General features: G+C 37.0%; 1 protein-coding gene, 1 long non-coding RNA gene and 1 pseudogene across 2 annotated transcripts in view; 2 read left to right on the top strand and 1 right to left on the bottom strand.

The window, feature by feature from the left end:
- LOC148364329 (uncharacterized) overlaps positions 1-1,506 on the top strand; it is a 34,442-nt gene extending 32,936 nt beyond the window's left edge. The window contains exon 7 of the long non-coding RNA XR_015850747.1: positions 1,335-1,506. This is a non-coding gene — a long non-coding RNA (uncharacterized LOC148364329). The remainder of the gene's footprint in view (positions 1-1,334) is intronic.
- Positions 1,507-6,514: 5,008 nt separating this feature from the next.
- Positions 6,515-6,604, bottom strand: LOC148364328 (U2 spliceosomal RNA; annotated as a pseudogene).
- Positions 6,605-7,471: 867 nt separating this feature from the next.
- On the top strand, positions 7,472-21,449 carry LOC148364327 (ras-related protein rab7-like). The gene is made up of 6 exons (XM_088338393.1): positions 7,472-7,807; positions 10,265-10,327; positions 12,098-12,224; positions 13,852-14,070; positions 18,375-18,503; positions 20,370-21,449. Exons 2-6 carry the CDS (start codon positions 10,275-10,277, stop codon positions 20,463-20,465), a joined length of 624 nt encoding a protein of 207 aa, XP_088194519.1. The 5' UTR covers positions 7,472-7,807; positions 10,265-10,274; the 3' UTR covers positions 20,466-21,449.
- The last annotated feature ends 1,772 nt before the right edge of the window (positions 21,450-23,221 follow it).

Below are 23,221 nucleotides of genomic sequence, written 5' to 3'. Positions count from 1 at the left end.
AATCCTGTAACTTTGAAAAATTGTACCCAATTTCCTGTTTTTTTTTTTTTTTTTTTTTTTTTTACAAAAACAAATATCCCCTATCAAAATACACAAATTGGGTAGTGTTTAACAAAGAATGTTAGCGTTCTATAATAAACAACCCCCTCAATTATTAGTTAATTATTAGTCATTGCAAATTGCAAAAATGGAAAAAAAAGCCCAAAATAATAATTTGGTTTGTAACGAACAAAACTTGTTTTTTTCTTTAAAAAGACAAATTGTAGTTTGTTTATGTCAACAAAGTCTCATCTCATCTCATTAGCCATACCGCTTTTTCCTCATTAGGGTCGCGGGGGGGCTGGAGCCCATCCCAGCCATCTCCGGGCAGTGGGCAGGGGACACCCTGAACTGGTTGCCAGCCAATCGCAGGGCACACAGGGACAGACAACTCATTCGCTCATTCACACCTAGGGACAATTTGGACCGGCCAATTCACCTGAAATGCATGTTTTTGGAATGTGGGAGGAAACCGGAGTGCCCGGAGGAAACCCACGCAAGCACGGGGAGAACATACAAACTCCGCACAGGAAGTCTGGAGCTGGATTTGAACCCACGACAGGTTCCCATGACATGAACGGTGCCGCACAAGCGCTAACCACTGCGCCGCCGTGCTGCCCTGTCAACAAAGTGAATTGAATTATTTTGAAATAACTCCCCCATTTTATTTTCAATCAATCTATTGAAAACATTGTGTCAAGATGTTCAAAACAATCCCTCTAAATCAGTCTCATATTTGTTTAAAGAATCCTCAAGGTGTTGACTCGTGCAAAATATACCCCTAAAAATTGGTCATTTAGTTTTCACATTCACGGATTCATTTTAACCCCTCGAAAATCACCTGATATTTCCTAGAAACGTGAAAAACTCTCGTATTGGTCATTATAATCCCCAAAATCATTTTGTTTAAGCAAGCCCAAAAAAATAAGTAAGTTTTTTTCAAAACAACCAAGAATGTACGTTTTGAATTTAGCCAAATACTGGATCGATCAATTATTCACCCAATTTAGGTTATTTATGACCAGTGATTTCAAAATGTGTGTGAAATGGCCTTAGTGTGGTACATTCTTTTACCAATCAAAATTTCTAATCCTTGAAGGTAAGAGTCAGTATGAATACAGATATTCTTTGCAAATTGTTCAGGTGTTGAGTCAAGCATCACACAAACGCATGCGTCTCCTGAATTGATAAATCAATATAAGTAAGAAAAAAATATATAATACATATTAATTTATTTCAGAATTGACAAATTCAACCTTCTAACCCCCATCTTTCGCCTCCCTGTGCAACTATAGATTTGAAATGAGGCGGAGCGAGGCCTGCAATGCGGTACCATCTGTACTCTCCCTTCTCACCCCACCTACACCCCCCAGTCACCCAAGCCTTCACCACATCAGGATACAGTTGTGCAGTTTAATTCCGGTTTCAAACGGAATGCTGCCTTGCTTGCTGTGTTGCCTTGCTGGTCTCAAGTCAACAGGTACGTTTTCGCCTTACACTGTGGTCAGGGGAGAGCGAGGCCTCTAACGGCCTTTTCCACTCACGCACCTTTTTGAAACATGGCCTGCTCCCGCTTCCTGTCCCTTAGCCTCGCCCTGCTAACCTTTAAGAGGACACATTAGAACCAGTCAGACCCTAAAACCATATAAATCAGCCATGTTAAACATATGGCCTGCAGGCTGGCTCCCACCGTTGGATGATTAAATCCAATTTACCATAAATTTATATTATGTATGTCAGAAAAAAACAGTCTCAAGGTCATTTCTATCAAATGGTATGATTTAGTTTTCAAATAAATGCCAACCAAATGCTCTCAACAGCAACTCGAGGGCAGGGTTGAGTATGTATAGCGTGGTGAGTTGGTTCAGGTGTAAAGCTGCATTCACACAACTGTCAAGATAAACCAGTTAAAACAATTAAATGCAAAACACTAACATCTTTTTCCCCATTGTATTTAAATTAATGTGTTGTGATTAGGATATGTAGGGTAGGTTACTAATGTAGGCTGAATGATAAAGCATTATACTGGGAAGACAAAGCGAAAAATTTGGAGTTGACATTCTTTTGACATCTTTTACTCTTGTGGCCCACCGCAGAACAGAAAGTCTGATCTCATTGTTTTTGTTTCAAATCTAGTACACCATGATTTAAACTGATTTCATAGGGATGTCTAGTGCAAGTTTTGTCTTTTAATGTATTTCAAAGTTCTCTTTGTAGACGTGGTGCTTTTTTGACCTTTGACCTTAAGTATGGTGCCCCCAGTGTTTCAAACAGAAATTGCAATCAGTTATTTCAAGGATTTTTTTTTTGGACAAAACAAGAAAAACATTTTAAAAGGGAAAAAAGCTTTTTGTCATGTATATATTTTTTTAATTAAAATTTGTCTAATTTTACTTAAAAAAACAAGTTAAAATATACTAATACGAGCTAAATTATCTGACCATGGAACAAGATTGTTTTATTACTTTTTCTTAAGCTGAATGGCCTTTATTGTCATTATATAAGTATAACGTAATTGGAAAGCTTCTCCATTCAGTGCACGTAAAAGGTCAAATAACAATATTTTAATGATATATGATAAATTGCATTTGTATTAAGTCTGCAAAAACAATTTTTCACCTCAATTGGCTCATATGAAGTACAACCTTTTTAATTTCAAGATATTTCATCTTTTTCTAAAAAAACACAAGAAAAATCATCTTTTAAATAAGCAGAATTATCTTAGCTACAAGATGGTTTAATCATTTTGTTTATCTTAACAAAAACTTTAACAACATTCAAAAACTCATTTAAAATGTGCAAAACGATCTACCATCTGCTCTATGAGAAATGTATGCTTATTTTGACTAGAAATGTTTTTATTTTTCAAATTATTTCAAAAGATAGATGCATTACAGTTAAAACAAGCCAACATTTCCCGTAGACTGGGTAGTAACTTTTCATGTATTTTCTTTTTAGCCCTGCAATGTGGAATTCTTAAAGGTTTGATTTTTAATGACGTATTTGGAGAAATCAGGCCCAAAAGATAAATCACCAATTTGTAGCCATGTAAGAATGTTTTCAAATAATAGCAGTCTTGGATTGTTTTCCTTCTCCCTTTTTTTACTCATTTGCTAGGCTTTTTATATTTATTTAATCTTCTTTTTCTAACAGTAACATTTTTGCCTTTCTAACAGTAACATTTTTGCCTTTGTATTTGTAATAAGTGCATGACTGATGCAGTAAAATGCTCGAGTTGTTATTTTGTGCAACAGTGCCATCTGCTGTTCGATTGGCTTCTTTTCTCCCATGCCATTGTAACTAAGAAGGGCGCCAGTTGGGCCTTCAGAGATCTGATGGGAAGAGCTGCACAAGGTCTGTTTTCATACATGTACCCTGATTTTTTAATTTTATTTTTTATTTAGATCCTTAATTGGATTATTGGTCTCGTTGCTCTTTGCCAGACTTTCTTTTGGAGTCTTTGTAAAGCCTGAGCCAGGACAAACTATTGTTGTGGGTTTTGATTTGAAAAGGCTATCGCTGCATGTATTGCCCTTTATTTCAGACTAAGATGTGATTTAGTAGTAAAAAAGGTGAATCAACTTGTGGAAGTTTTGTAGAATCTGATAAAATATCTGCTGTATCATTAATCTAAAAGGATGGATTTATTTTTTTTTAAAGGGAATGATTGTGAATGCTTACATAAGTACACTTTCCCTCCAGAATAACAGAAGAAAGAAACATATTCTTGAAGTGACACTCACAGTAACCTTAGCAAATTTCTGTTCCAGTAGGAACAGAGGTCACAGTCAGTTACGTTATCAGTAGGCCACAAAGTAGTACGAAGATCCGGAAAGTCTCTGTTTTCACCCTGATATCTGTTTCGGTTGCGGAGGTATTAATGAATGACACAAGGCATGGTGTGGTGAGGGGTTAACTTCCCTTAAGAGAGCTGAGAGCTTCTCAGAGGGATGTGCAAGCTAACCGCTACCCAGCTTGGGCTTCCGGCTTCTGGGGTAAGTAAGCGTGCAGGTACCCCTCGCAGATCGCAATATTATCGCTATCACCCCACTCCAGACACCGTGCCAGGATACTGTGGTGACACGTCTGCAAGACACTTTTCCTCCCCTTGTCAACAAGACTGATGGATACTGAAAGGATAAGAAGAGATGATAGCCCGACTGATTAATATCTAACGACATCGCAGAAAAACGGCAACGAAATGAAAAGGTGGCGGGTTGATAAAAAAAAAATCAGCATGCAATTAGAAAAGGAAAAAACCTGATGGGTATCATCTGATATGTACAACATAATTTAACGGAAATGTCATTGTTGAGATGGGGATGATGCGTTCTTCCATGATTTACTGCTCCCTTTGAGTTCATTATCTGTCATTTCTATTCTTGTAAAAGTCCAAAGGTATAACACAGCCATATTTGACATTAGATCGACAAGAAGATTATGTTTGCCAATATTAGACTAATCAATTGCAGTTAATCATCAGTACAATTAACCAGTATGCTCTTGAGCCACTAGGGGGCAGACATTTTTGCCAAACTACTTTTCACATAAGTAGCACTAAGAGCTGTTTCACTTTAAACCGGATATTTTTATGATTGTTTTAATGGGTCTTACAATTTCAGATTTCAGATACGAAAGAAATTAGATTTTTACTATGAATTATTTTGTCCAGGTTTCTACCTCTTGTACCTACCTTAGATTTGTGTAGATTTAAAATGTAACCTAAATAGTATACTGCACCAAAGGGCTTTCTAAGAACACTAAGGTCCACAATAACCTTTTTGGGTCCGAAAAAATACACCACTTGCATGAACTATATGCAACTTTATCCCTTGTTTTGAAATCTAGCCAATCATTTTGGGATGTTCTAAACCAAATTACCCAGTTTTTAAACATTTATTTATATAACTCAAAACAATTGTTGGCGATGTTTTAAGGATATTTTCCTAAAGGGGTTTGTTTTAAACAGTACAACTCAATATCTTAAGCACACAAATGTAAACACATTCAGTCATTTCATTTATTTTAAGCAAGGTTAACGTTTTTTAAGAAAACAACCCCAAGAATAGGGTTGCATTGAACAAAACAAATAAGGTGACTCAATGTTTTTTGAAAATGAAGCAATTTTAGTTGAGTTGGAGAGGATTTTATGAACCAATTTTGTTCATTTTCAATGCTACTTTAAACAAATTGAACAGATTTTGGTGGCCTTCGTTGGAAGAACAATAACAAAAAACAAGGAGGGGCAACCTATTTGGGGTTGTTTATCTGCGCCTGCAAAAGTTGGCCAAAATTGGGTCATTATGTTTAAAACAACCACAAATATTTTACCAGTTTTTGTCTTGATGCATCCAAAAATGAATTGAGTCAATTTGTTAAAAAAAAACTCAAGCGAAAATATGTAATTTTGTTTCACAACCTACAAAACTTCATTCAAAAAAATAAAATAACTAGTCTCATTTTTTTAACGACTCCAAAATCATACAAAACATCAAATAAATAAACAGACAAATTTAAAACAAAAGCAATGTACAAAATTCTTTGTTATATTTAAAACACCTCTGTTTAGAATTTCAAACAAAACACACAAAGTTGAAACAAATGGAACCAATCATTCAATAAGCCATTTTTTGGCCTCAAATATAGATATTTTTATTATAAGTAATATTAAGTTTTGCAGCGCAGTGGTTAGCGCGTGTGCGGCACAGTTCTGAGGTCGTGGGAACCTCCTGTGTGGGTTCAAATCCAGCTACCGGCTTTACTGTGCGGCGTTTGTATGTTTTCCCCGTGCTTGCGTGGGTTTCCTCCAGGTACTCCGGTTTCCTCCCACATTCCAAAGACATGCATTTCAGGTGAATTGGCCGCTCCAAATTGTCCCTAGGTGTGACTGAGCGAGTGAGTCGTCTGTCCCTGTGTGCCCTGCCATTGGCTGGGAGATGGCTGGGATGGGCTTCAGCACCCCGCGACCCTACTGAGGATAAGCGGTGCAGATATCAGAGTCATATATTCCAAGCACAATATCCTATTTCGCATTTATCTATATCTACCAAGACAAGCTTTCTGCTTCTCCATTCTCTAACATTTGTCTCTGGTACCGTGACCAAAAATAGTCGGGCAGCACGGCGGCACGGTGGTTGGCGCGTGTGCGGCACAGTTGTAGCATTAACAAACAATACACAGACATTGTCAATACAGACCAGAAAATTTTCACCAAGGGGCAGTGCAAAAATAAATATGTTGCATTTTCAGACTCAGCAGAAAAAAATGTACATTTAACATCAACATATTTATCAAACTTTTTAGCAATGTGGGGGGTTTTTAAGGGTTATTGTTCTATCTTCGTTATTCATTATCCATTATCCGTTATCGGTCAGTTCATAATACGCTACAAAGCCTAGGAGCCGGGACACCTACTCTCAGCCAAAAGGCCAAGCTAAGGTCCTAGCCCTAAAGCCTTGCTGCGATCATTGCGAAAGCACCGTTCCCGGAGGTACTGCAATACCGGGCCGATGCGTGGAGTGGACAGAGCAAGCTCTTATTCCATCTCCGGAATGCAAAAATCAAAGATCAGTACACAATTCTGGAGTACACAATCTTATATTCATGATTGGCATCATGTGCACTTAGGAGAGGTAAACCCTATGAATTGTTTTAACTGAAATTTCTCGCACTTGTGTATTATTTGTCCTCATCTAGGTTTTAGCCAGGTTGGCCAGAAGCGCTGCTTATCCCATGCTAAGAACATTACCGGGGACCCCTCTCACCCCCATCATGGACTATTCACTCTGCTAGCCTCTGGGAAGAGGTACTGCAGTGTGCGGTGCAGGACCACCAGGCTCCGCAATAGTCTAGTCCCCCTGGCCATTAGACTGTTAAATGGTCAATCTAACATATAGTTAACTTAAATCTAAACGGCTGCTAATTTGACTTTTGCACTAGTGGCAGTTTTTTTTATAGCTTGCCACTCCTTGCACATTTGATCTCTGCACTATTGTTACTTACAGTGTTATTACTTACAGTGTTATTGTTTACAATATAATGGTACTGTGTACCTGACTTGTTAACCTGACTGCCCATCTTGCACATCTGGTTAGCGTCTCTTCTTGCACTATCGGCACTATGGTAAATAACACAATACAGCTTTATTTATATCTGTACACTGAAGGACACTGAGGGAAACTGTGGGAGTCAGATCCATCGACATTTCGTTCTGTATACACGTGTACTAGAATGACAATAAAGTAGATCTGAATCTGAATCTGAATCTGAAGATGAGGGATGGTGTCATAATGGTCTGTAAAAATAGTTTGCAATAGTCTTTGATCTGTGCTTCCCTTTGAGACTCTTTGTAAGGGCTTTACACATAAACATGACTTGACACTACACAAGAAAAGTTTGAGGATGAAAATCTTCACCAGCTATGACGTATGTAGAATAGTAGGCGGAGTCTCGGAGGAGGAAGTGAAAGGGGAAGAGAAAGCCAACAGGAGAATCGGGGCGCACTTAACTTAGCTCGCCTTCTGACAAAGTGCCAAATTTACCAAGTGTCTGATAGTTACTGGTCCGTTTAACGATATATTTTGTTTTTCTTTGCCTAAAAAGTTAACTCTGTTACTGCAACGCATCGAGTTAGGCGAAGATTTAGGTGCCGGTGAGCTAGCTAGCTAACGTTCCGCCTGAGTTAACTGTCAGACGTCGTCAGCTAGCTTGTTAGCCAGCTAGCACATCTTAACCGGCAAGAAAACAAATCCTGCGTTACAGACGAAAAGTAAGTGTTACTATTTTGCGTTTCTAAAATGTGCCGTTATTATATTTGATTACTGTGCTGGGACCGGTCCGAACGGGGAGACTGTCCGTCAAAAACAAGGCCGCTCTTGGGCCCCACTCGAATAAGAAAGTCGTATATTCTTGGATGCTAAGTACAAGGGCTCTCCGTTCAAAAATATCAATAATCGTTTTAAAGAGTAAACCTGTCGCGATTCTGTTGCCAGGATCGTGTTTTTGTGCACGTTAGTTTTCTTCTGAGATGTGACTCACAAGAGTTCACGTCGATACACGCTACTCGCTCAGTAATACACGACGTGAAATTGCACAATAATGTACCAGTCTGGAAAAACAACACCTGGCAACGATCTTGTTTTGAATGCACACAAACGTGTCCCGTGCTTGTTAGGTTAGTACATGGACTGTTTTTCATTTGCCACCAAATTAGATCTCACATCACGATTACATCACTTTGAAGATCACATGCTAGCAGAAAACACAATCAGGTCTTGTGTTTCAACCACAAAGCAGATTGGGAGGGTTAACCCAAACACTTATTATTAAAGTGTTTGCCACCTGCTTTGTTTTGCAAGTCTTAAATGTAGTCAAATACTGTTCAGGAAAAATAGGGGAACAAGCTTTATTGAAAAGTGGAGAAGTTTTTTTTTTCAGTTGAGGTGATACACAAAATCTGGTTTTCTTCTCTAGTCCCTAATGCAGGTCATGCTGGGGTCTTGGACTTGAAATACATGTTAACCCGAGTCGACTTGTTGTGGTTTTAGAAATTGTTCTTAGAAATTGTGTCACTAATTTGGAGCTGAACTGATTTATCTTTAGGCAAATAGTGATATTGCATGGACACTGTCTTTTTATTTATTTTTGTAAACAGTGAGATGATTAAAAAAATTATACACTGCCGAGTAAACAAATATATGCCTATTAGTAGAACCTCTGCCGTATTTCCTCTAACTTTGCATAGTGAATGCAAGCACTGAAGTCTGATTTTAAGAAAGTCACCAAGTGAGCTGGTAAAATCGGTCCTAAAAGATTACTAAACTAGTTAAGTCGTATTTTGTAAAAGGAAAATTACTCTTTGGGCATTTCTTATGCATTTCTTGGGGCGGCAGTAGCTCAGGAGGTTGAGCGATCGTTTTAGGATTAAGGGATCCCAGTTCGAATCCCGGCTTGTTCGTGTTACATGCCGAAGTGTCCACTGAACCCCCAATACCCCCAATTAGCAGGTTAGCGCCTTACATGGCTGCACAGATCATGGCCGCTATTGGGAAATGTGAAGCACAATGTAAAGCGCTTTGGGAAGTCATTGACTTGAAAAGCGCTATATAAATGCAGATCATTTCATTTCACTTAGTGGTTGTGATAAACTGTACTGATGCTGTATATAAAGTAAATTCATCCATTTTCATGTTCCCTTTATGTAATCTGGAATTGATTATAAACAGATGAATAATATTTTTTACAGTAAATTTACCAGAAAATTTAATTTACGATTTATATCCTCTTGAAATTGATCATTAACTGGAATCCCAACATAAAGTTTTTATTGCATTTAAGTACTATACACAATTATCTTAATTATATTAAAATATTATTTCCACAACTATTTATGATTTTCATCCAGAGGGGAAAATACCTGCATAGAGCAAACTGCAACTTAGTCTGCCCATATAATTTAACTGAGTTGAAGCTAGGGTTCAATTGTGTAACCGATTGGTGCAAGATAAAAATGGTAACGCTGACACCTTTTGTGTTTGTTTATATCTTGGTCCAGATATTTAAACTGCTTGCCGGTGTCTTTTATAAAAAGCAAAGTCAATATTTGACTACAGATTAACCATTGGCAAGGAATGTGAGGCAAATACTTGAATCTAAATGAAAGATTAAAGATATTTCATGTCAATGTTTATCGGGTTTACTTTGAATGATGTGTATTTAAAAAAAAACGGGGTTAAAAAAATGTATAGGTGCAGCTTGCCTAATGCGTAACTGCAGTTTCTTTCAAACAAACAAGTCTACTGAGGTTTTAAAAATAGCTTAGCAGTTTGCAGTGTTGAAAAAAATTCTCCACGTTTCTATCTGAATTTTAGTAGTTAAAATGTAGTGATTTTGTTGTGACGTAAATTAATTGTAGTGAAGTGTAACCCTAGTAATGGAGGAGTGATGTGCTCCTCGTGATTTCTCATCCTTACAAAGCACATGACAGCTTTTCACAGCTTATCGGATGTATTTGACGTTCAATATAGACAAGGGGGGGGGGATTTTCTCTATTGAATATTGCATTTTTCATTTGGCTTTTTTAATTGTATTTTGTTGTCTGAAAGGTGCTATACAAATAAATTCTGATTTGATTTGATAAAGCATTTACCATGCACTTTGATAGCTTATATTTCTCTTTTGAATCAAAGAGCACATGACAAACATTGTTTTTGCTTGTTTCAAATAGATTTTGAAGAATGACCTCCAGGAAGAAAGTCCTCCTTAAAGTCATTATCCTGGGAGATTCTGGGTGAGTTGTATTTGCTTCAAGGTCTCTTAATATGTCCTTGTCCCTGAAACTTTAGAGGGAATATCGATTTATGTATGGTTTTGGTTAGCCCTGTTAGCAGTCGCCTCATTGCTTTTCCCCAAGTGGTTTCGTGTTTGTTGCCTTGTTGGCTCCCAGTTATCCTGGCGACTTACTGCATGTTTTCCGTCAGCCAGTCTCCAGTGTTTTTCCGCCGATCGGCCCTTATAACATTAGTTCATCAATCAGGCGTGTGTGATTGAGTGAGAGCAAAAAAAACACACTTAGAAGTGATTAGCTCTCTTACCATAGTATTAGTCAATCTGGCTCTTAAACAGTAGTGCCCAAACTTTCCATTCACCAGCTATGTTGAAATTTCCTTGCACTTTTTGTTATAAGTTGATATAAGTTGTGTTGGTTTTATTGACAATTTTATTCATTGTTTAAAAAAATCAGAGAGCTATTTAAATTATTATCCTTTATGAGTTTTTTCATTTCCCGTTAGTTTTTTTTAAGATTAGTCATGTTAATTGTGTTGAAATTTTAATTTATTTACTGTAAAAGTTTTTTAGAGAGCTACTAAGTTTTATTTAAATTTACAACAAATGCTATTTTTTATTATTATAATTTTCTGACACCAATTTTTAAGCTTTTACAGCAAACTAACATCAGCTCAAAATATTGGTTATCAGCCTCCTCTTAAGACTTATGATCATTATCGGCCATGAAAATCCTATATCTGTCGATTCTAAAATAGATATTAGACAAAAACCATGTTTTATTTTCTCACATTTTAAAATGTGGGTATCCCTTTAAGGCAATGGTGATGTGGAGACTGACGACAATATCGCACCATCTACTGTATTCCTCAAATGACAATATAAGCAAGCTCTTCAAAGTCATGTTTCCACTACTTTCCCATGTGCCAGCAACAAGAACAAATTGGCTAAACTTGGTAACCTGAATGAACAGATGCAGCGAAAAAAGCAGAACCCCAAAACTGTAGGCTATATTGTGTTTACAAACAGGCACATTCACAGATTTATGAAATACACAGGTACACACACACACACACATGGTTGCAGTTCTCGCTTACTGATGCACACATTCTTTCGCTCACTCACACACACGCAAAACACGTTCCGTGCAGTTACTGTGTTTTGTATGCATTTTGTCAAATATAGCCACAAAACCACACACTCCTCAAGTTTTGTTTTTGAAAGTGTTTAAAAGATTTCAGCAAAGGTTTATAGGGCTGTATTTGTAATAATTTTGCTCCATGTGTGTGTATGCACACACTTTGTTTCATTCAAAAGGTGATTGTTACTTGTCCCTGTCTTATGCTGTTATTCTTAAGTATTAAGACAGATTATTTTGCATTCTTTTAGAAGTTTTTGCCAAAAATAAGTGAGAGACTGGTATAAAATTTCATTGGATGTGGTCTTGAAAAGGTCTTAAAATGTCTAGGGGTACCCTGCGTCAATGCCAAATTCCCTACGTGGTTGGCGCCAGGCACGCGCCGGACTTAAAATGTAAGAAATGGACGTGAATTACTTAACTTTGATGGCCATATAAGGCTGTGGTTTCAAATCTAGGAGCAGCTTTTACAATGACAATTGAGTTTAGTTCTTACATTTTTGCAAATAGATCTGTAGTTTTCTGTATTTATCTATTGCGATAACGACAATTTGAACGTAATGTTTAACTTTAGATTGGCATATTTCTACACAGCACAAATGTCATCCTGTACTGCTCTCTGTCTTGTCTTGCCAGCGTTGGGAAGACGTCCCTCATGAACCAGTATGTGAACAAAAAGTTCAGTAACCAGTACAAAGCCACAATAGGTGCCGACTTTCTGACCAAGGAAGTAATGGTGGATGACCGGCTTGTTACAATGCAGGTTAGTAGGTGATAAGGCTGCACGATTTGGGGGGGAAAACACCTAACTCTTTTTTTTTTTTTCAGACCAGTATTGCAATGTAGATATGATTTTTGGATTTTATAAGAATTGTTAATTTTCTTTGGTTGTTTTTTTTTGTACTTAATCATAGTTAGCAGTGTTTCCCATATAATTTTGTGAGACCCCAGTGGGTGGATGGTCTCGGGCAGGGGTCTCTAACATGCGTCCCGTAATAGAAAAGTTTAAAGGGACAGTTGTATTATTTAGCGCCTCCTAGTAGTAGAAAGAAAACTCTTTCATCAAAAAGAGCAATCTTCATTTAAAAAAAGAATACAAAATGCGCTATCTATGATGTAAACATTTATGTAAAAAATACTTGTTGCTGGAGAAATTTTCATTTATTCTACATAACATGAGCTAATTTTCAGCCATCTTGCTGCTAAGGGTAACTTAAAAACTCAGAAAAGCTGGGCAAGAAAATGTGAGGTAAAATCAGTCACTTTAAGTCTCCATAGTTTTTATGCTTCCTTGCACTGATTTTTGGTTGCACTACACAATGCAGAAAAAACTAGTGGTCAAATAGTAGTTCATTCAAACTGGATTCATTTATACTTTACAGTGTTCATTTTACCTCTGAAAAGTGATGGTTCCCGGGGACTCTCATGCTCAAAAATCTATGGGTCCCAAAAGAGACCTATGGGTCCCCAAAATTTAGTGATATCAAGGTTAAAATTCTAAATCGGTGACAAATATATTATATAAATCTATATATACATTCAGTTTTAATCATCACAGTTTATTGGTAATACAAATCAGTTATCACTTCAAGATTTTTCAGTTCACAACAATATTTTACATTATACAAAATAATATTGCTGAAATAATTATATTAATCTATATTCTATTGTTTATTTTCTTTTGTCGAATCGTTCCTTTCAACACACGTGTTTTCCTTGTCTCCGCGATCTTCCGAAGAATTTTTCCGACGTTTTTTCGTGCCAGAATTATTGCCGTTATCACTTTCTGCATTATGTTTCGACTTATTACTGACACTGAAGAAATTACCAATTTTGTGTTGATTTTCACCTAATAAGGGTTTATTTTGGGAAACCTGATTTTGCCAAGTTTCACCCGAACTCTAGCTCCAGCGCAGTGCTAGGAATTCAATGCACACAAAGTATTTTAGGGCAGTGGAATATTTCCTACACTGTGCTGTTCTCATTTTTGTTTTCTTTTCCTTTTTTATATTGTATCTAGCGTTTTTAATCATATTTAAGCATGTCCTGTTCTATATTAAGAAAGAGTTTTAAAAATGCTATAACATTTGGGGGTGTTTGGGTTGAATTTGAGGGTGCTTGAACACACCCAATCACAGGCTAGTTAGGCCCATGGGTAAAAGCTCACTGTAGTATAAAAGAGAGAACGTCACGGAGATTGCATCATTCAACTACACTCCATTAATCCAATAACAAATTATAAATCCTTAAAAAAACGATTACTTTCACAATCGCACTCCGTCACATCGCTATATCGATTTGATTTTGGTTAATCGTGCAGCCCTAGTAGGTGACTTCCTAGTTGAATTCCTGTCAAGGCAGTGTGTGAGCAACACTGTTTCACTCTTCAGATTTGGGACACGGCAGGCCAGGAGAGGTTCCAGTCGCTAGGCGTTGCATTTTACCGAGGAGCCGACTGCTGCGTGTTGGTGTTTGACGTTACCGCGCCCAACACATTCAAAACCTTGGACAGCTGGAGGGACGAGTTTCTGATCCAGGCCAGCCCTCGAGATCCTGAGAACTTCCCATTTGTGGTGCTTGGCAATAAGATCGACTTGGAGAACAGACAGGTGGGCCTAAGGAATTATATCACTCAATTTGATATTTCCAGCACTACAGCGCGTCTATAAATGCAAGTTTATTACATAAGGGTGCAAAATTTGGGTTATTTTCCAGGATTGATACGTTCAGTTGGAACAAAACAATTAATTTCTTGTTTATTTTGCTGATGGCCAACAAAATGTTTACATTAATTTCCTTTTTTTTTTTTTTTTTTTTTTTTTTTTTTTTTTTTTTTTTTGCAAAAGTCCCTCATGATGATCTATAATGCATTCTAAACTATGTAAAAGGACTGGTTGATATGCCCTAAAAGTGAAAATTAAAAGTCAGGCTACAATTCTAATCAGTACAATAATCCCGATCAAGACATATTTGTTTAAAAAAAAAAATTGATTAAAAAATATATACATGCTTGTCAAAGTATTCGTACTAAAATAACAAATTTGATATAAATATTTACAAATTTAGCACTTGTACCATGTGCACAAAATAGCTACCTGATTTTCTTAAATGCTACAACTTACCAAATTAATGACTAATAGTAAGCATCGGCTTCTAGAAAATAAGTCCCAATTTTTCTTTACTTATTTTCGCCTATTTCACAATTTAGCAATTCTTCAAATTGTCGAGTTTTACGATGATAAATTAGTAATATTAATTTAATGAATTGCCAAGTCCAGCGATGTAAAAACCATTATATTTTTAAAGATACAAGTATCAACAAATATACTTTACCCACCAAACACAATTAATTTTTTTTTAGAAAAAAATACAATTTTCAGCACAAAAGCGTGTAGCAGGTGTTGCAATATTGGAAAATGTGACTTCCTATATTGAGTCATGTTGTATCATTTCTTCATTTATAACTTCTTATATTATTTAGTCACAATTGTAAGGCCTCTCCACTGTTTTCGGTTGTGTTTTGTTATGTAGTCGGACATAGCTAGGGTTTTGTTTTTGTTTTTTTGTTTTTAAATATGCTTTTTATTTCTCACACACTTCAACAGTCATCCCCCATACAGCTACACACAAAAATAAACATACCGTATTTTCCGCACTATAGGGCGCACCGGGTTATAGGGCGCACCCCAAAAAAATAGATTTTGGTCCTATATCTTCCATAGATAAGGCACACCGGATTATTTTTTGTTTGAACAAATTTATTGACACTAATAACAGAAAACAATCATGACAATCTCAACAGCAACTAAGCACATTCACAATATTATATTTCAATATGACGTTTAACAGCAAACACAATGTGAGGTTTGAACAACCCTTCTCGAAAATCTTAATAGCAATCAAAGCATATTCACAATTTCATTATATAACATCTTTGTTAGTGTCAATAGATCCGTTTCTCTTTCCCAACTTTTTTTTGGTTTGAACAAATTTATTGACACTAAAAACAGAAAACAATCATGACAATCTCAACAGCAATTAAGCAAATTCACAATATTATATTCCAATATTACGTTTTTAACAGCAAACACAAAGTGAGGTTTGAACAAACCTTCTCGAAAATCAAACATATTCACAATTTCATTATATAACATCTTTGTTAGTGTCAATAGATCCGTCCAGGCCAAAGTCGATTGTTCTAAGGCGCTACAATGGGAACGTCGACAAAACAGTCAGATGATTCAGTCAAACTGATTACCCCCTTAACATTCCCAAAGCTTACAAAGAAGCAAATACGTGTCGTAGACACGTGCGGATGCGGTGTCCGTACGATGTCACTGAAATGCGTCATTTCAAATATCATTCGGAAGGTTGAAGTCTTGGGATTCAAGAAATGCCAAACATTTCTATGTTTCTATTTTCTTTTTCGCTCACAACTTTACTGTGCATATGACAATAAACACTTGGAATTGAGTTTAATTCACTCAACTCATCACAGCAACATCAAGATTGTTCTAAAACAAGATACCGGGAAAATATAAAGCCGCATAACTCACCTAAGTTCTCACGTTCAATAATGATACGCAATCATGGTCTTCTTACAACCGTGAGTGAAGTAAATCCAGGAGAGTAGAATATTTACAAATACAGACTAATAAAACATGTTTCTTTATGGTGTACTTTAACAAGCTTGCTAAGCTTGCTACGCCATTACTAAACTCGGCCAATTGCAGGGTTTGTTTTGGCCATCTAGCCAATCCGAGGCTCCGAATATCTTCAGCCAATAGTGATCGATTCAAATGATGATTGACACATTGGTTAGCCAATGAAACGCCAGTATATAAATCCCAGCATACACCGCGGACTTGCTACGCCATTGCTAAACTCGGCTGATTGCAGGGTTTGTTTTGGCCATCTAGCCAATCCGAGGCTCCGAATAACTTCAGCCAATAGTGATCGATTCAAATGATGATTGACACATTGGTTAGCCAATGAAACGCCGGTATATAAATCCCAGCATACACCGCGGACTACTCCACGTTCGGGGGAAAATCGAGTCGGCGGCTGTTGAGTAAGTTGCGAGACCTTGCGAATTTAATATTGAGCCATATATAAGGCGCACTGTGTTATAAGGCGCATGGTCAGCTTTTGAAAAAAATTAAGACTTTTAGGTGCGCCTTATAGTGCGGAAAATACGGTAGTTGATGTTCCCTTTAAAATATAAAAATAAACAACAAAAATGAAAATAAAAGGAATACAATTAAAACGTGAGGCGTTAAGACATCAAGTAGAAGTTGTGTAATAGGCTCTCATTTTTTCCTAAATTGATCTACTTTCAATTGGAAGCATTGTAGTGGGTTTTTTTTCTTAATGTACACTTTCTTTCATTTTTCTCTCCATTTATTATGTCAGGAGGTTATGGTTTCAACCAGGAAACGGATCATTTTTTTTTCTACCAGGTCATAACCCTTAGTACATAGTTTTTTATTAGTCAATAACTCTTCTGGGAAAATTCCTAATACATAGGTCCCTGGGTCCAACCGCCACTCCCAATCAATAATTAACTTTATATCTGTCTGAATATAACTCCAGAAATCTAATACTTTCGGGAAGTCTTAGAAAACTTGAGTGAAATCCCCCACCCTCCCACAGTTCCGTCAACATAAATTGAATGTATTCTTATATTTTGAAGTGATAGAGGGTGTATAGAAGTATCACATTTTTACTTTCCATTCAAACTCCCTCCATTTCGGACTGCTGGTTATTTTGTGTCCCCCCTTTCCAAATTTTCTCCCAATCGTCATCTTTTATCATTACATTAACTTCCAGTTCCTGTTTTTCCCTGACCTCCATCACATCATTACTGAGATCTATTTGTAGAGCTTTATACATTTTTAAATTATCCCCCATTATTGACTTTCCTTTTGAGTATGATATGAACAATTCCTTAACTTTAGTTGGCTCCTTACATATTTTCCCCACTTCACCATGTCTCTGGAGGTAATGCCTTGATTACAAATATTTATAAAAATCATTCTTAGGCAGGTCAAATTCTTGAAGCTGTTCCAAAGATTTCAATACCTGTCCTTCAAACACCTGGTTAAACAGCATCTATCCCATTTGTGACCATTTTTCAAAATCCTTATCCATAACCCCAGGTATAAAATTTGGGTTTTTCGCTATTTTCGAAGCCCTAATCATGGACCTTGATGTTTTTAATTTATTTAGTGTTGTTGACCATGCTTTAATAGTTACCTTAATCCATTCATTCCGGGGGTTTAACTTCTTTTGTCATACTAGTTCCTTTTAGAACCGGTTTGAACAAGGATTTCATTTTTCAGTGGAAATTCCACTCTTAGTTTCATTTTTGCTCAGGCTCTGGAACGATTTTTCTTTTATCAAATTAATAGTCAGCTTTTTTGACTGCGCTCTTGTGAATTCTACAAGCTCATTATTGCCCAGACAGGTATTTATTCAAAACTTTGGGGAAAATGCTCATCTTGATGCTTTTATTTTTACCGTTTTACAATGTAGATTCAAAACGAACAGAAAGCGGAGAAACGTTTTTCTCTCTCACGGGTTAAGTTTAAACAAGATTACAACATTATTCTTGTGCTTTGTTAGTCAATACGTTTACAATTAAAAAATGATTTCCTTGTGTTGTATATTAAACCAACTATTGACCACTGGCGCCTTTCTTTTTAAGATAAACAGTACTCAATCGGTAAAGGCATCAATTCCGCCTTTTCTTTCGTGCAGTTTCGTGCAACTGCCCCCAACCCAAATATTAGGATAATAAAATACATGTTCACATAACAAGTCCAGGGTCTTTGCACCCATCTAGAAGTTGGTGATACATGCAAGTACAATAATGTCTGCCCCTCACACAATTGTCTTCCTGATCATCTGACAGGTAACCACCAAACGGGCTCAAGCTTGGTGCCAGAGTAAAAACAACATTCCCTACTTCGAGACGAGTGCTAAAGAAGCCATCAACGTCGAGCAGGCTTTCCAGACCATCGCACGCAATGCCCTCAAACAGGTGAGAGACAGGATTGGAATAAGGTTTTTGGTGATATCAGGGTGTATTTTTTTTTTCATAAACTTGTCGTATTAAAAAAATGTTTTAAATAGCAATTTGAAGTTTATAACAATTAATTTCAGATTTCTCATTTAATAAATGACCGTAAACACAGTGGTGTGTAGTTATGCTACGTGGTTGTTGCACCAGACTTGCAAAGATGACATTCGGTTGTCGTGGTGTTGTCCCGCCCCGCCTGCACTGTGATTGGACGTGGGTAAAATGTGACGATTTTTCAATTCTTGGCGACCATATAGAAAGCGTTCTGCGCAGAAAATCTCCCCAGGGCCTTGTTATACTGCCGGCATTTTCTGTTGCCGTTGTAATTAGAAACATTTACTCAGATTAGGAAAATGCTTTGGTGGACAAGTGACCTAACTGTAGCTTATAGGTTTCGCTTTACAATAACCTGTAAACCGGGATCCTGTCATAGCAGCAGTCACCAAAGTAGTGGTACTGATATTTGATAGTCAAGTCATGTTTATTTGTATAGCCCTTAATCACAAAGAGTCTCAAAGGGCTATATACTGTTTTTTTTTTAAACGAATTAAAACCAAATCAAAGATAAGATTATTATATTTAATTAAAACTTAGTGATGTGGTCTGTTTACTTGCCGATACAATATTTTAAAATAGCACAGAATCGGCATTGTGGTAACGTTAGTTATTTTTAAGTCAACTTAGACCATGAGCATATATATATATATATATATATATATATATATATATACATTATATATAATTTATTTTATTTTTTTTTGCATTAAATTCCTGTCTCATTTACCCTGCTTTGTGGGTGTGACCTGTTTTTTGTGTCGTTGCTTTTAATAACTATCGTGTTTGTGATTCAATACAGTGTCTGAAACTCATGACAAAAAGTTACCGGACACCAGGGCAGAAAATTCTGAAAAGTTGCCTTCCCAGCCATGAAGTTGCCTGCCCCCTTTTTTCACAACTTGAAACACAATGAGACGACTCTTTGCGAAAATAACCCATCGTTGCAAAGTATTAAGGATTGATAATCTGACTATATAACAACACTTTATAATAAAGTTGATTATGAATCTACTTACAACATTCATTGCATGTATATGACATCGCTGTTTTTCATCTGCCATCAGTATGTACTTGTATTTACTCATCTTCATTTATGCAATGTTTGCGTTGCATGGTCTGCTACCAGCCACGTGAACTCCTCTTTCCATGATGCGCTTAATGTACGTTTACGTTCTTTAGCGTCATAAAAGTTGCTTCTTTTGAATATTTCTTCTGGGGCTGAGGTTTTGGCTTGATTCCTAACCACTTAATTTTTCTTGTGTTCTCTGTGTGTTTACTTTGGAAAACGATATGCAAATGTTCGACCTGAGAACGCTCGGGAAAGTTTGGAAGCACGAAGTTATTCGATGCAGACGTCTGATTGGCTGCCGAGTTTGCAAATTGCAAAACGGACCAAAATCCCGAAATTTCCAAACCAAACGAAGATTTTGAAAACGGAATAAAGCAAACGTTTGATTTGAAATAAATATATATATATTTTGCCTTTTTTTTTTTTTTAACTTGAAAAAGTTGTCGGCCACCCAGGCGGAGACATTTTGTAACTTTTACGTAAAAGATTCACGCCCCGGGCATTATTTCAGACACTGTTCAATAGTTAACACGGGCACACGTGATAGATCTAGCTTCTGTATGTTGCCCTAAAAATGATCAATGCATTTGAATTCAAAATGTACCAAAGTAATTTCTGGGCCTTGCTCCCCTCGATTGTCTGCCCACCATGGTCTCACAGAAGTTTATAGGAAACACTAAGAAATGTTTCTCCTCTTATAGGAGACAGAGGTTGAGCCGTACAACGACTTCCCGGAGCCCATAAAACTGGACCGGAATGACCGACCGAAGCCTGCGGGAGGCGGCGGCTGCTGCTAAAAGACACAACTGGGAACTTCTCATCTTGGTTTTCGGCACATCGGTCACCTCCCTCACACCTCGCTCCCGGGGCAATACACTGCAAGTCTTCCTTAATTTCATCCAGTCATGCTGTAAGGAGTCATGGATGAACCAACCCACTCGTCACTTCAAATCTTGCAAATTTTGGTGTCCGGAGATCATACGAGAGATGGACTGCGCCACTCGCACTCTGTGGTGAGACATCAACTCTCTGGACTGGGCGACAGCACCGATGTTGAAACCATATGGGAAAATAACTTGACTTTTTTGATGCTTAGTACTGTGTGATGTTGGCTGAGCTCAGCATCCCACAGAGCTTATTTTCTCTTTCTGTTCTCTTTCCATTGCCTGTTCAAAGTAATCATCCTGAATTACATATATACATTTATATTAATATAAATCACATATATATATATATTTCAATTGGTGGATATTCCATCTTACGCCAATGTTTTTGTTTGTATTGCACTTTTTTGCCTTTATGTGTTGTGTATGTGGAGGGATGACTGATTTTGGGGCAACATCTGCCACAAAATATGCCTTTCCTATCATGGTAGTTGAATTCTCCTTGTTAAAATTTCCCTCTTGAACATGTTGATTGTATGACCCCCTCCAGCATAGATTTTTAATTCTCACTCTTGCATATAATACATTCGCTTCTTTAACTGTTCTTTGTGTTCATCTTTCAATGCTACCAAATATGTGTCACCCACATCGCTCCTCACTTATCTGGTTGTAGCTCAGGTCGGCCAAGTTAGTTACACTTTTTAACGGATTCTGTATTTCACAGTGTGTGGGAGAGTCAAAAGAGCATAGGTGGATAAAAATGCCCGTGTCAACAGAAGTCCATCTTTCTACCATGGTATTCTTCTTGTAGAAACAAAATTGCTGCAGAGCCAATGTTGTCGACTGGAATTTGAAAGTGAAATAAAATTATTGAATAAATCTAAGCTTATTCTGTCACTATGACTTATGAAACATTTCTTAAAATCATTTTCGATTTTCGTCTTGCCCATTTCGGCTCTAATCCGGATCGTCTCGGTCACTGGTGGCAGATGACAACGTCATTGAGGATTGCTAATGTCATGGTTGACTTGCAAATCTTTTCTTTGATCAAGAATTGTTTTTAAAATTAACTTATTTACACATTGTCTTTTTAAAAATTATTTATAGCTCCTCTTGCTGTGAGTAAATGGGTGCTGTAATGTGTTTTGAAGGATTATTTTTGGTTATCTGTTCCCTCTGATATGACTTCTGCCTATGTTTCTGCACGGAGCCTCTGCTCAGAAAATGCTGATCTACTTGTGACCCCAGGAGCCAAGAAGAAATCTGCAGGATCCAGAGTGATCTCCCTCTAGGCCCCGGTGCCTTAAAGGATTGCTCAGGTTACAATTAGACCACCCACTGATCTTAAACCAACATGCGGGCGAGGAAAAACTCAAAAACTGCAGGATGAGGAAAATAAGAGACATTGAAAGGGGGCTTCTCAAGGTTTTGGGTTTTTCCTTGTCCGCATGTTGGTTTAAGATCAGGGGATGGTGTCATTGTAACCTGCGCAGTCCTTTGAGACATTTTGTGATTAAGGGCTATACAAATAAATTCGACTTGAATGTGACTATAAAATAAGGGGGTTGCAATCATTAATCATGTAGTGTAATCTTGTAGTACAGTGGTACCTCTACTTATAAATGTCTCTACATGCAAAGGTTTCAGGTTGCAAAGTCCCTGAATGGGAAAATATTGCCTCAAGTTACAAAGGTGTTTCAGGATACAAAGTCAATAATACAGTACAGTATGCGCTGCCGTTGGCCGCTCCCAGAGTTCTACCTGGCAACTGGATGCATACGCGTGAATCCCGGCATGCTCTTCGTGTCCCCTTTCCGCTCTGCCTAGCACATTTCTGACGGATTATCAAAAGCTGACGTCATTGGATCAGTTTTTCAAGGAACAGGAGGCAAAATTCACTGCTGAGGATCAGTAAAGAAAGTGGCCAGTTAAAAGGTAGATGAACATTTTTAATATTTCCTTTATTCTTTTATTTTGTTTTGTTTGTTTTTACATTATGTGCCTTTCGTTTTATGTTTATCGAATGGTCACTTAATTGTTATATTTATTTGTTTCATGTTGTGATACTCTTTTATGATTTTTTTTTAAAAAAACATATACTTTTGCTGGGCTTAAAACAGATAAGTGCATTTACATTCAAAAGGCATCTCTACTTACAAATGTTTCGGGTTACAAAGCTACTCCCAGAACGAGTTACCAGTGTATTTTTAAGTAGAAGTTGTAGTGTATTTTTGCTGTAGTATTTTTGTAGAATTTTTAAAGTACTTTTGTAGTATTGTATTTGTTTTAATATTTTATTATTATTCGTGTATTTTTTTAGTAATATTTTTGGGTTAGGAGTTTCTCGTATTTTTTGTACTATTTCTGTAGTAGGATTTGTGTAGTAATTCTGCAGTAGTATTTTTGTAGTTTTTCCGCACAACAGAACTAAAAAAAGATGCTTAGGAATAGTTTGTGACGAGTATTTAGTAAATTTAAAAAGAATCTAGCCAAATTATCCTGGTTTTTATTCTACATGGTCTGTCTGCTGTGAGTAAATGGGTGCCGGTTGCGTCTGTAAGGTTTATTATCGCTTAATAAGAAGAATTGCAGTCATTAATAAGGGGAGTATTTGGCTGAGGTTGACAAGTGTGGCATGATAATGTATGACTGTACCGACGTTATGTTTT

The sequence above is a fragment of the Urocampus carinirostris genome, chromosome 6 (genome assembly GCF_059441175.1).
Source record: "Urocampus carinirostris isolate Australia breed hairy pipefish chromosome 6, RoL_Ucar_1.0, whole genome shotgun sequence".
Taxonomy (NCBI): Eukaryota; Metazoa; Chordata; class Actinopteri; order Syngnathiformes; family Syngnathidae; genus Urocampus; species Urocampus carinirostris.
This window is presented reverse-complemented; position numbering and strand designations above follow the sequence as displayed.

What these genes read in the sequence shown, in the direction of transcription:
- LOC148364327 (XM_088338393.1), top strand. Translation starts at nt 10,275, where the DNA reads ATGACCTCCAGGAAGAAAGTCCTCCTTAAAGTCATTATCCTGGGAGAT. An exon ending in ATTATCCTGGGAGATTCTGG is followed by an intron (nt 10,328 to 12,097) that starts GTGAGTTGTATT and finishes TTGTCTTGCCAG; the next exon opens with CGTTGGGAAGACGTCCCTCA. An exon ending in CACGCAATGCCCTCAAACAG is followed by an intron (nt 18,504 to 20,369) that starts GTGAGAGACAGG and finishes CTCCTCTTATAG; the next exon opens with GAGACAGAGGTTGAGCCGTA.